General features: G+C 22.5%; 3 protein-coding genes across 3 annotated transcripts; 2 read left to right on the forward strand and 1 right to left on the reverse strand. All coding sequences in view use genetic code 6, as the record gives it.

Moving 5' to 3' along the window:
• Positions 1–2306: 2306 nt before the first annotated feature.
• TTHERM_00023850 (hypothetical protein) lies at positions 2307–3221 on the forward strand (the record flags this gene model as incomplete). The annotated part of the gene is made up of 1 exon (XM_001008471.1): positions 2307–3221. The coding sequence occupies one exon, from the start codon at positions 2307–2309 to the stop codon at positions 3219–3221; it is 915 nt and encodes a 304-aa protein (XP_001008471.1).
• Positions 3222–3673: 452 nt separating this feature from the next.
• On the reverse strand, positions 3674–5986 carry TTHERM_00023860 (ankyrin repeat protein; the record flags this gene model as incomplete). The annotated part of the gene is made up of 3 exons (XM_001008472.1): positions 3674–3844; positions 3901–5426; positions 5560–5986. 3 exons carry the CDS (start codon positions 5984–5986, stop codon positions 3674–3676), a joined length of 2124 nt encoding a protein of 707 aa, XP_001008472.1.
• A 1722-nt stretch (positions 5987–7708) lies between these two features.
• TTHERM_00023870 (NLI interacting factor-like phosphatase) lies at positions 7709–11939 on the forward strand (the record flags this gene model as incomplete). Its single annotated transcript, XM_001008473.2, has 3 exons — positions 7709–8219; positions 8556–11571; positions 11630–11939. The coding sequence occupies 3 exons, from the start codon at positions 7709–7711 to the stop codon at positions 11937–11939; spliced, it is 3837 nt and encodes a 1278-aa protein (XP_001008473.2).
• Positions 11940–12271: the final 332 nt, after the last annotated feature.

The raw sequence follows: 12271 nt of genomic DNA on the forward strand, positions 1-12271 counted from the left end.
TTTGTCTTTATATTTCTTCATGACTTAAAAATAAATTGGCTTTTTATAAAAGATTTATGTTAAAAATTATAATTTAAAAGAAAAAAATAAAGAAATATAGATATCTTTATAAGAATTTTAATATGAATCATTTTAATTATGTGTGCCATAAAATTTAACAACAAAAAATAAATAAATCAATAATCAAATAAATCATAAAAAACAAATCTTGGGTTTAAATTTAAAGGATTAGCAATATTCTTCAAAAAGGCTATATAAATATTAATTGTATTGAAGTAAACTTTGTAATATTCTTTGTTTTTTTCTTCTAAAGTTAATTAACTTTTTACATTTTAATTTATCCAAATCACTAAATTTTATTCATTTATCAGGCTGATTAGATTTATTTTTGAAAATGGTAGGTTCAATATAATTAATTTTAATTTTACATATTTATTAAATAATTTTCTTTTCTAATTTTTATAATTAAGCTTGATAATCGTAAAATAGATCGAAGTCAAATATAATTTTTTAAAAGTCTGAGCCTTTGATATTTATTCTTTAATATCTATCACATACATCAAAAATTTAGAATCCTTGAAATTCTGATAAAAGGAAATTCATAATTATGTATTTTGAATTATTATCAATAAATTATTTTGTTAAAAAAATGCATGGGGAACCTTAAAGTTAATTATTATCAAATTAAATTATTGCTTTTTGAAGATTCTCAATATTATCTATTATTATAGGATGTTTTAATTTCCTAATTTATTAAATTTAAAGGCAAATTACAAGAAATAATATAGCTATACTTTTTACAGCATATGTGTAGATTATTTAGTCACTTAAGTTATGTTTTAACAAAAACAAATGTAGTATTAAGTTAGTTGTATGGATAGTTATATAGAGGAGCTTCATATTTCTATCTATTAAAGTTATGAAAGCATATTTATTTAAAATTTTCTTATTATTTTCATAATTTACAAAATAAAAATTCATTATATATTTGAATAAAGCATAAAGATTGAGCCAGTGATTTTAATTATAATTTGATAACTTTATAATACAATTCAATAAATAGACTTGTATAATTAAAGGTAAAATTATTAAATATTTTCTTTAAGTAGTATCTTTTAATGTAGGCTTCAAATAAATTAAAGGTCTTACCTATACGAGGAAAAATGATATAGTAGCAGAAAATATCACATTTTTTATCGAAATTTATTGAATAAGTAAACTATACTAAGATCCATCAAAGCAAATAAAACTTTCATAGATTTATACAAGGTATACTATAGCAATTCTAGATAAAATTATATTTTAATTTTAGGGTTATTGCATAATACAATTGTAAATATGAATACTTATAAGAGCAAAAAAATATCTTTAAAACCATCCTTTTTAATCGTCTTGAATAAAAAAATTTTTAAACTTATCATATCTTATCAAAAAGTAAAAGTCTTCTATTTATAGAAAAGAGAGAAAGCTGACTAGCAAAAATTCAAAACAAATTTAGATGCCAAAATAATACAACGGTCACTATCAAATTCTACAAGTAAAATATCAAATTAAGATTAAAATAAATTTTATTATTGAAACCACAGTATTAGTACTATTTTAATAAATAAATAATATTAAAATTAAATATTAATTTTTTTAATTAATTACCACTACATAGTGAAAAAAATTATAAAGCCATTGAACTTGGTATATTTTGACAAATAAAATAAAAAAATATTTTTTTTGTAAAGAATAATTAATCATTTTTAACTCTCTAGAGATTTATTAATATTTTTGAATTGTAAAATTTTTAGAATTTATTTTTTAGTTATTTATCTAATATTTAATTAATTATAAATTCTAAGAAAAATATTTGATATTTTAAATTGATTTAATGCTTGCTTAACAGAATTTATATAATATATAATATATAATATGATTATTTCTACAAAAATTCTATCAATAAAAATAAATAATCTTATTTAATAATCTCCATACAAAAATTAAAATAAGATATATCCAATAGGGTGGTGGGTAATACTTTTTCCTATATATTACCTAAATTAATATATTTTTCTATCTTTTAAAATATGAATATAAGAATAATATGTATATTTAGCTGAAATAATATTTTATTATCTCAGATTAATAATTAATTCGTGTTTATTTGATATCAGATATTTTATTTTTGTTTAGTAAACGATTTCAACTAATATCAGTAATAAAGTCTTAGAAAGTATTTTATATTAAAGGTTTATTGTATTAGTTAGTCTTTCAAATTTGATCTTAAACAAAAAAGCTTAAAGCTCAATCATTAATAATAAATGGACTAACTAAAATTTGATTTTTCTTTAAATAGTTCAAGGCTTTGTCCAGTTCACAAAAAAATATAAGTATATCTAAATGTTGATACTAAATAGCAGAACACTGACCCTATTTTCATGTGCGTATCATGTGTGCCAAAAGAATTGAACTAATAAAAAAACTAAATTAAGGTAACTCCTCTAGATGATATTCTAAATGATGAAGAAATTTAATTGGATAACTGGTTGATTGATGTAGATTTTGGCAAATTTCATAAGCTGTTTAATCAAGAGCAATTAAAAATCTAATAAGAATTGGATAAGTTTTTCAAAAACTTCAGATCTTCTATAATTAACAAGCTAGACATTTTTGAAAAAAGTGTGAGATAGAGATACGAAGAATTAGAGTTCAACAAAACAAAGATTATCCAATATATTAAAGATAGCTCAATGAAAGAATAAGTTAGAAATATTTTAAAATAAAGCTAAAATTTAGAGCAACAAACTAAATCTTATAAAGAACTGATAAAACATTTAGAAAAGAATAAAAAAGATATCTAAGATAATTACCATTAATTACAATTAAACTTTAACTCTTACGCGGAATATCTATGTGTAGAAAATATATCTTAATTTCAAATATAATTAGAAAACGTTCTAAATAATATATCTTAGATAGCAAACTATAAAATAGTAGATATGCTTAAAATTTAAGATCAAAAAGTACTTCCAATAGAATATGATGAAGGATTTAATGATTAAATTTATCATGGACTAATTTCTAATGTGTGCTCATTGTATGAAATTAATTGCAATTAAATTACTCAATATGTAAAGTTAACCTTATAAGAATAATAACTCATAGAGAATTATGACTTATAAAAATATGGAAAAAAATATCTTACATATCTTCTATTCCCCGATTAAATCTTTTGAATTATATTAGTATTATTTTGAATACAAAATATTAGATTATTTAATTAAAAAGGAAAAATAGGGGATTAATATAAAATTAATTTTCTAATGAAATTATATTTTCTTATTATTTCTTTTTGTCAAATATTAAAAAATGAAAAAATATTTTTTAAAACAAACCCTTCCATATTTTATATATGTTTGCTTATGTTAAAATATTATATAAATGAAATATGTAACTAAAATATGTAGTAAAATAAATACATACATGTATATATATATAATTTTAAGCTATATTTTACCATTTTTGAGATATTTTTAAAGGAGTTGATTGTAATTTCATTATTTTGTCTGATTTAATTTAATTTAACTTAAATTATTTTAATCTAAACTTTTTTGCTAAAAATCATTTGTAATAATTAAAGTATAATTAATAATTTATATTGTAATATGTTATTTTAAAATAAAAATTTTCATTAGTTTATTATTTTTGTTATGTTAAAATAGCCTAACTCTACAGCCAATTCATATGGTGTCCTGTTTTTGTAATCTTTAGAAAATAAATTTGACCCTTTTGATACTAAAAATTTAGCGAGGTCTTCGTAGTTCCTTTTTACAGCCCAATGTAGTCCTGTATAAAGATACTTTTTTATTTATTTAAATTTAATACAAATAAATATTTTAAAATTAATGGTCTTACATTATCTACTGAAAAAATTAGTTCAGGATTAGCTTCAAGGTCTTCAGCTACTTCTTTCATTTTATTATGCCTTATATTAACGAAATATTTATCTTGGTCTTTTGCTTTAGGGCTTTGTATTTGAGAAATTTATAGTTTGTATTTATCATGAACTGGTGAAAAGAAATCTTCATCTATCTCGTATTCTTTTAGCTGAAGCAATTTAGTAGTAAAGTTTTCACTCATTGCATCTAGTTTATCAATAGGATCAATTCTTAAGTTTTCATCATTCTAAATTAATTGTATTTTTCTTTGTTTTTATTGTTAAGATTTACTAAATGAATTCCTTTCTTTTTTTATAGATAAATTAGGTGACTTTTATATAACAGAATCACTTTTATCTATTATGCTATTTGCTTATTCTTATAATTGAAGTTATAAAATAGGTGGAACTTAATATTATTGGGTGTTTTATTATTAATTGAAACTAATTTATTAACTTTACTGATTATTTTAAATAATATTTTAAAAGAAGTTTTATTCTTTAGGTTGAAGATTTTATAGAGTATATTATTTTGTTTGTTATATATTTAGTTTGATTGTTGATTGAGGTATTTTATCATCGCCTTTTTTGTCTTAGAAGTTGGTGTGTTAATCCATTCTTTTAAATTGAATACCTAAGTCAGAATATTTTTATTTCAGAACACCTTTTACATTGTGATGGTTCCTCTCTGTTTAATTATTAGAAAATATATTGTTTTCTTATGTAGTATTTTTTATTCTTTGTAGTGAGTCTATTGCATTTTAAATTAATTGAGCTTGCTAAATTTGAGAGAAATTCTTTTTTGTAGGAGATTGTGTAGAAATTTCAGCATTTTTCGATGACTATCTTTTTATGGTTGCTATATTTGAAGTATTTTAAGACCTAGTTGATGGAGGGTTAGAATGTCTATCTTATTTATAAATTGAAGAGTGTTTTTTAAGTAGCAAAATTTCTGAGTTGTTTGGAAGAGAATTATTGTTATGACTAGAGTTTTTTCTACTGAGAGCAGTGTTAGGTGAAGTTGTACTTTCCTGCAAATTATTTAGCTTTTGAGGAAGTAATAAACAAGTTTATACTTTCATAGATTTTTTATTGCGGAATCCTTCAGGCTCATCTAAAGCGGGTGTGAAGTAAAGATTATAAAGATTAACAGATCCTGTAAATTTTCTAAAGGAATTAGTTATGATTTAATCAGCCAGAATTTTGTCTTTTTAAAGTTCTTCATAGTTTTTGATCAACTATTATTTTGCCATTTAAATATATAATTTTTCTCTTTCTTCTCTTTCGTTTTTGAGTCTCTTTTGCTATATTTTATCAATAAGGAACATTTTTTGCCTATTGAATTGCTTTTCTTTATCTTTTAGATTCTAAATAAGATCTTATTTATCATGATTTTCTGCTTGATACGTTTTAACAAGAGGATCCTGAGTGTTTTTTATGTTTTTAAGTGTCATATTTTCATCCTTTTTGAGAAAATTGTATATGTGAATGTCTTGCTTCAATTCTATAAAATAATAAATTTAACGCTATAAATTTAAAAAATACTATAAAAGATTCAGCTTTAGCTATAATTAAACTTTAAAATTGATAACATTGAATTTTTTACTGAACTCTTAAAATAAATTTAAATAATTTACTCTTAGTTTTTTTCATTAAATCTGTTTTCATTTGAAACAAACTTTCTGATTTTATATTTTTTGAAGGAGAGGTAGTTCTCGAAGTTTAAGGACTAAGAAACTAAAATATTTGCGTTTTGTTGACCTTACTTACAGACTGTGATCTCTTATTGGATGCTAATAAACTGTGGTTATCCCTTGGAGTTGCAAAATTAGTTGTAACATTGTCTGCAATTGAATCTGTTTGGTGCTTTTCTTGCAACTCATCTTTTACATGAATAATTTACTTAAAATTGTAAAAATCTATTTTTTTTTTAATAGGAGTTGATGAACGAGAGCCTGCCGGAGTTGCATTTACAAAATTAGCAAACGGTTGCTAAAATCTGAATAGGATATCAGATTTTTTGAAAGGAGATAAATAATTAGAGCTTGATTTGCATCGTTTCATCTAGTTCAAATAGCTAAAATTTGAATTAATTTTTATTAATCTACTTATTCTTAATAAGTATTCAGTAAGCTTGCTTGATTTAGAATTATTAACTTTAGGTCTAACTAAATAAATACTTTCTCATATTAAATCAAGATATCTTTTAAAAATAAATTAATGGTTTTTATAGCATTATAATTATTATTTAGTCTCCAAAATCTATAGTAAATATTTTTCCAAGTCAATTAGAATTATTTTCTAAAATCATTTAAATACAAAACTTACTTTGACAAAATTATAAAATTAATTATTAAATATAATCAGTAAATTTTATTTTTCTTTAGATTTTTATTCAAATTACTAATCAATAAATAAATAATTTATAATTTTTGATTCATTTTATAATAAAAATATTTCGATTCTCAAATTTCTCTCTTTAATTTTGTTAATTCTATTTTAAAATTTTTTCATTCAAAAAATATATAATTATAAAATTCATTTTAGGTATTTGAAAATGTTATAAAAAGTAAAAATAAATGATATTTTAATAGATATTTCTAATTATCGTTTTTAATTTTTAAATTAATCAAATAATTAATTAAGCATAAAGGTATTTATTAAGTGAATAAATATTAGTTTTATATTGTTTTTATAGTATATTTTTTTGAATTTAAATTTAAATTTTATCATGTAACATAAAATATACTAAAAGAGAAGATAATTTAAAATATATTTTAACAAATAAAAAATAGGATAATTTTTAAAAGTTAGTTGAAGAGTATCAAAATTTTTTAGTTGCTAGCTTTTGTTATTTATATATATAAAATATTATATTATTTAAACTTTATTACTTTTCCATGATTTTCCTTTTCTTCAATGTTGAAATATTAGAAATTCTGATTTTTTATAACATTTTTTTCATTCTTTTAGTTGGTTGAATTTTATTATTATAGAACAAACGAAATAATTTTGTTTAAGTAATTTATTAATTTAAAAAATCCATCTCAGATTTCTTTGAAGTAATTTTAACTTTTTGAAAGTTGAGTGAAGTTTTAATTAATTTTTAGAAAAAATCCGTTAAACAATAATAGTAAGTATTTATAGAACTAAAAAAAGTGATAAATACAAAATCAAAAAGAAATTTAAAAGGCTCTGTTCATTAATAAAGCAGTTAAGACAAATATGGTTTTAACAAATATTCTAATCAAATATTACGACATTAATATTAGTAATATTAGATATCTATATTTTAATTTTACTCATACAGTAGCTAAATACTAATTTGTTAAGAATTTTAGTGGTAAAAGTACACTAAAAGCTCATTATAAGATGCTTAGATTAGTAAAGTAAATTTACTTGAAATATTCTTCACAGCATAGTGTTTTTTGTTTTAATTTCAGAATTGATAATCAAACCCAAAAAAACTAAAATAAATAAATAAATTAATAAGTGAGCGGATTACTATTATTAATTTATTATGTGAATGAAAATGCTCATAAATTTATAATTTATCTGAAAGATTAATTGAATATTTGCATCAATAATAAATTATAAAAGATAAGAAAATTATTAATTACTTTTAATTAATCACTAATAAAGTCTTGAGTGATTAATTCTTTGATTGATTGATTATTTTATTGATTTGTATATACTGCTTAAAGCAAAAAGTAAAGTTGATATAAAATACATAATAAATAACAGCTCCAATTAAAAGAAGCAGTAGATTGAGTTGAATATTTGTAAATGTAGATTAAAAAAAGGACATTTAGTACTTCAGGGTAGAATTAGGAAAGTTTACCTTCGTAGCACAGTGAATATATTAAAATTTCCTAGGATTAAAGTCCGACATAATGTTAGGTAATCCATAACGTTATTCCTAAGAACAACTCTCTAGATTCTAATGTTTAGAGCATTAATACAAACAGCAATAGCAATCAAGTTAATAATCTTCTTTACAAAATCAGCATTTTATCACCTATTAAAAAACATCCCAGAAACAGAAAAAATATTTACTCAAAGCATAATGAATAGAACTATTATGAAGAGATGGTATCTCCTCTAGGGCAATAACATATTTCTCAATTTTCGAATTAGAGTTCTATTCATAATTTGTCCCTAGATGAGGGTTCACTAGTGTAAAATAAAAACATACAAAATTTAAATTTTTTGGAAAGCGATTTGTCTAATGAGAGTAATAACAACAGTCAGCTTTTTAGCGCTGCCAAGTTTGACATCTTAGAAAACAGATAGCAAAGTAAATTGAAATTAATTTATCAGTCATTTTTGATTTCTACTTACTTTCATTTATAGCCGTAGAAATTCCTTATAAAGTTTCATTCAGATGTAACTAATTTCATATCTTTGCTATAACAAATAAATACTAAATCAAGCTCACAATTTATAACAAAAAATCCTGTATGAATTTATAAAGCTATTAAAATTATTTTAAAATAGCAAAATTACAATTTTGATGTTATCATGGATTTAAATATTTATAGATATTACAATATTTATCTATATATAGATAAATAGTATAAATACATATACTCAGTTTATTATTTGTTTATTTTAATTTATCTTTATATATTAGGTCAAGGAAAGAAAAGTGAGATGCTTAGTAGATAAAGAAAATAGATTGTTGGTAAGTTCTCAAATTAACTTCCATCAATTTAAGCATCAAATAATAGCGGAGAATTATCTATGATTTAGTCAAGAAAATAATCTGCTTAAAACAATATGTAGACTCCTTAAAAAATTTAGAAGAGTAACTAAAATAATGGCTTTAAAAATCAGCAAAATATGAATGTTAAGAAAATAATGCCTCTTTTCAACTAGAACACAAATTCAACAAGCAACAATAGTAATGTACTTACATAGGATAATGACATTTCCAATCAAAAAATAAATAATTAAGATAAAAATATCATTTAATTTAGCGTTATTGATCATTAAAATTAGTATAATCCTGCTTTGTATGGAGCTAAAGCAAGAAAATTAATAGACTTAACTGATTAGTCTTAACAAATTTCTAAGAATAATATCAGACAGTCATCTTAAAATTCCAAAGAAAATAGTCTAAATGCTTCTTTCAATAATTAATAGTTTCTTAAATCAAACAATTCTAGCTACAAGCAGCCTTAGATTACTTATTAGGCTGTTTATGGCTCTGAAAACGATATAATAGAAAAACAAGAAAAAACAAGTATTCATACTCCAGTAAAGTAAATACATAATTTCTAAGGTGACGGCATGTCCTACCATGAAAGTCTTTCTTAAACTCCTGAAGTGAAGTCATCTATGAGAAATTAAACTAAATTTGAAAGAGCTATGGAATCATAAATCAGCTAAACAGTAAGTGTCAATAAAAATTTTGATGAAATAAAATAGCAAATAAACGTTTAGTCATAGAGACAGCCTACGAATAATGTTTATAACAAAAATTAAATCTTCAAGGTCAACTCTGAATAGCAATCAGCATAAGTTAAAATCCTTAAAAACAAGTCTAATAATGGTCAAACTAGCAGTAATTATCAAAAATAACAAATCTAAGCAGCTAAATAAACTAAAAATCCAAAATAAATAAGCACAGAAGGAGGAGGGGCTTACTCAGAAAACGACACATATGTATAAAAGATGAAGGGAGAATAATCTACTGGTACAATGACATCATCCGGAATAACATCTAAAAAAAATAGCCTTGTCTTAGTGAAGTAGAATAATAGGATTAGAAACAATCCTAAGGTTATTAGAATCAACTAAATACAAAATATGAATGAACTATTTCCTGAAAATTCTTAAAACATGGCTCATTCTTAAATAGTTATTTAAGATGGTAAAATAATATAAAAAGAATTAAATGTGATTAATTAAAAATAAGCTAACTAAGCATCAAGCTCTATCATTAAAAGAGAAAACAATTAATTAAATAATTAATAAGCTTAAAATTAAAATGAATAATAAAATTTAGAATCTAACTATGTAACTTTCAAGGATATTCCAGTAGCAAATTCATGTGATCCAACGCTTTACAGAATAAGTGCATAATCTTAAATGACAAAATAAAATATAAATGAAAATTAAAATAATACTAATGCAAAGCAAAGCTAAAATATTGTTTCATCTGACTCTACTCAATAACCCCAAGAAAAAATGAATTTAATATAAAATCAAAATGATTTAGATATTAAAGAGGACTAAATGAGGAATAGTGGCGGTGACATGAATGGCATTGGTTATACAAAAGATGAAATTGAATATACAAAGGATGGCATAGAAATACATAAAATCAAGAATTTAAGCAGTTGCTTTTCAAATAGTGCTTTAAGTTAATGTAGCATTTAAACAATAGGTTAAATGAATAGAAAAAAAATAAACCTAACTATGCTTGTCGCATATGGAGAACAGCTATCTAAATTAAATGATATTTTTTAAGAATTCGATGTTTCATCTTCTACTTATTATCTGATTGATAATCCTATCTTTCTTTAAAATTTACTGCAAAAATGCCACTGGTTTCTTGATATAATTAACACTGAAAAAGACCTCGAGCAACTGCCTTTGCTATTTAAGGATGAGAAATCAAGAAAAATTATAAAGTAATCAATGATCTTTGAAAGATGTGTTATCGTTTTTATTGCATAAAATTTGCTTGATAAAGATGTCTTCAACAACAATTACAAATACCTCAAAGGAATTGTTCATTATGCCTACTAAAATTACATAAACACCATATCGATCATACACCATAAGATGGCTAACTAGCTTACTTTTTCTAAGCTCAATATTTAGTCATAAAATTAATCAAATATTTACACTTTAAAAGGAAGCAAAAGTGATCAATTGCAAAATGATTAAACTTTCGCAGTTAACAATAGCAATTTAATGAATAACTAAACAATTAGTACAATAAATAATACAAATACAGTAAGCACTTGCATAAATTAAGACGAAAAGATAAAACAAATATCTAAAAACGCTATTGAGTTTAACGAAGATGATGAAGACATAGACCCTTACACTAAATAACAGTTTATGAAATTAGTTAGAAGATAATCAACACATATTACCACTAATTCATCACCCCAAAGACCTCAGCAAAAGTGGATAGTCACTTTATTAAATTAAATCAGACAAAATAATGAAATTACAATCAACTCCTTTAAAAATATCTCAAAAAATGACAAAGAATTCTACACTTACATTCTTAATTTTATAAAAACTATTGATAGAGGTAACTCAGTTAATCAAATTTACAATAGCATGCTTTAGTATTTTAGTCTTTATCTTATCCAAAGATATTAACAAATGGATACTCCTCTTCATTTTTCTATCCCATTCTTGTCAACCGCACCAGCTCCTTATTTACCAGAAATGGATAAAAAATACAATTACACTTTGGTACTAGATCTAGATGAAACATTAATACATTACACAGAAGCCTATAATAATGTGAAGCAATTCGTAGTAAGGCCATATGTTTAGACTTTCTTGCATCAAATAAGTGAGTTCTATGAAATAGTTGTCTTTACAGCAGGAATGCCAGACTATGCAAATTGGGTTATTGACAACTTCGACACAAAGGGTTTCATAAAGCATAGACTTTACAGGTAAATAAATATCTTCAAAGTTATTTTAAAAGTAAAATTTGATTGTTTTAAATAAAAGGCAACACACATTACAAATATAAAATACCTTCATAAAAGATTTAAGCAGAATAGGAAGAGATCTCTCTAAAGTGATTATAATAGATAATTTAGCTGAAAACTTTTAATTTTAGCCTGACAATGGAATTTTTATAAGAGCTTGGACAGACGATCCAACTGACACTGCTCTAGCTGAGCTTTTACCCTTATTAAAAGAAATAGCAGTTAAAAAAAGCTTAGATGTAAGAGTAGCGCTTAAGATTTTAAAAGAATAAATTTAAAAAAATATTGAGGAAGGAATAGAGTTTCCTCATTTAAATTTAAAGCTATGAAAAATCTAACTTAATGTAAAAACAAACAAATAAATAAATAAATAAAAATATAATTAAATTATCTTGTAAATAATAACAAAAATTATTTTATAATTTGTATTCAAATGATTAAAAACAATTATATAACCAATTTAACAATTAACAAAGTTAGAAACCAGCTAATTAATAATTTTTTATAATTTCAAATTAAGGTATTTTAATTTATTTATAAATTTTGAAGAAGTATAAAAAAGAATAAATGAGGATTTACAGAATATAATAATTAATTTTAATAAATGTTTTATGTTTCTTTTATGAAAATACATTTTAATTATTGATCATTAAGTTTCTAT

This window comes from Tetrahymena thermophila, assembly GCF_000189635.1.
Source record: "Tetrahymena thermophila SB210 genomic scaffold scf_8254803, whole genome shotgun sequence".
Lineage (NCBI taxonomy): Eukaryota > Ciliophora > Oligohymenophorea > Hymenostomatida > Tetrahymenidae > Tetrahymena > Tetrahymena thermophila.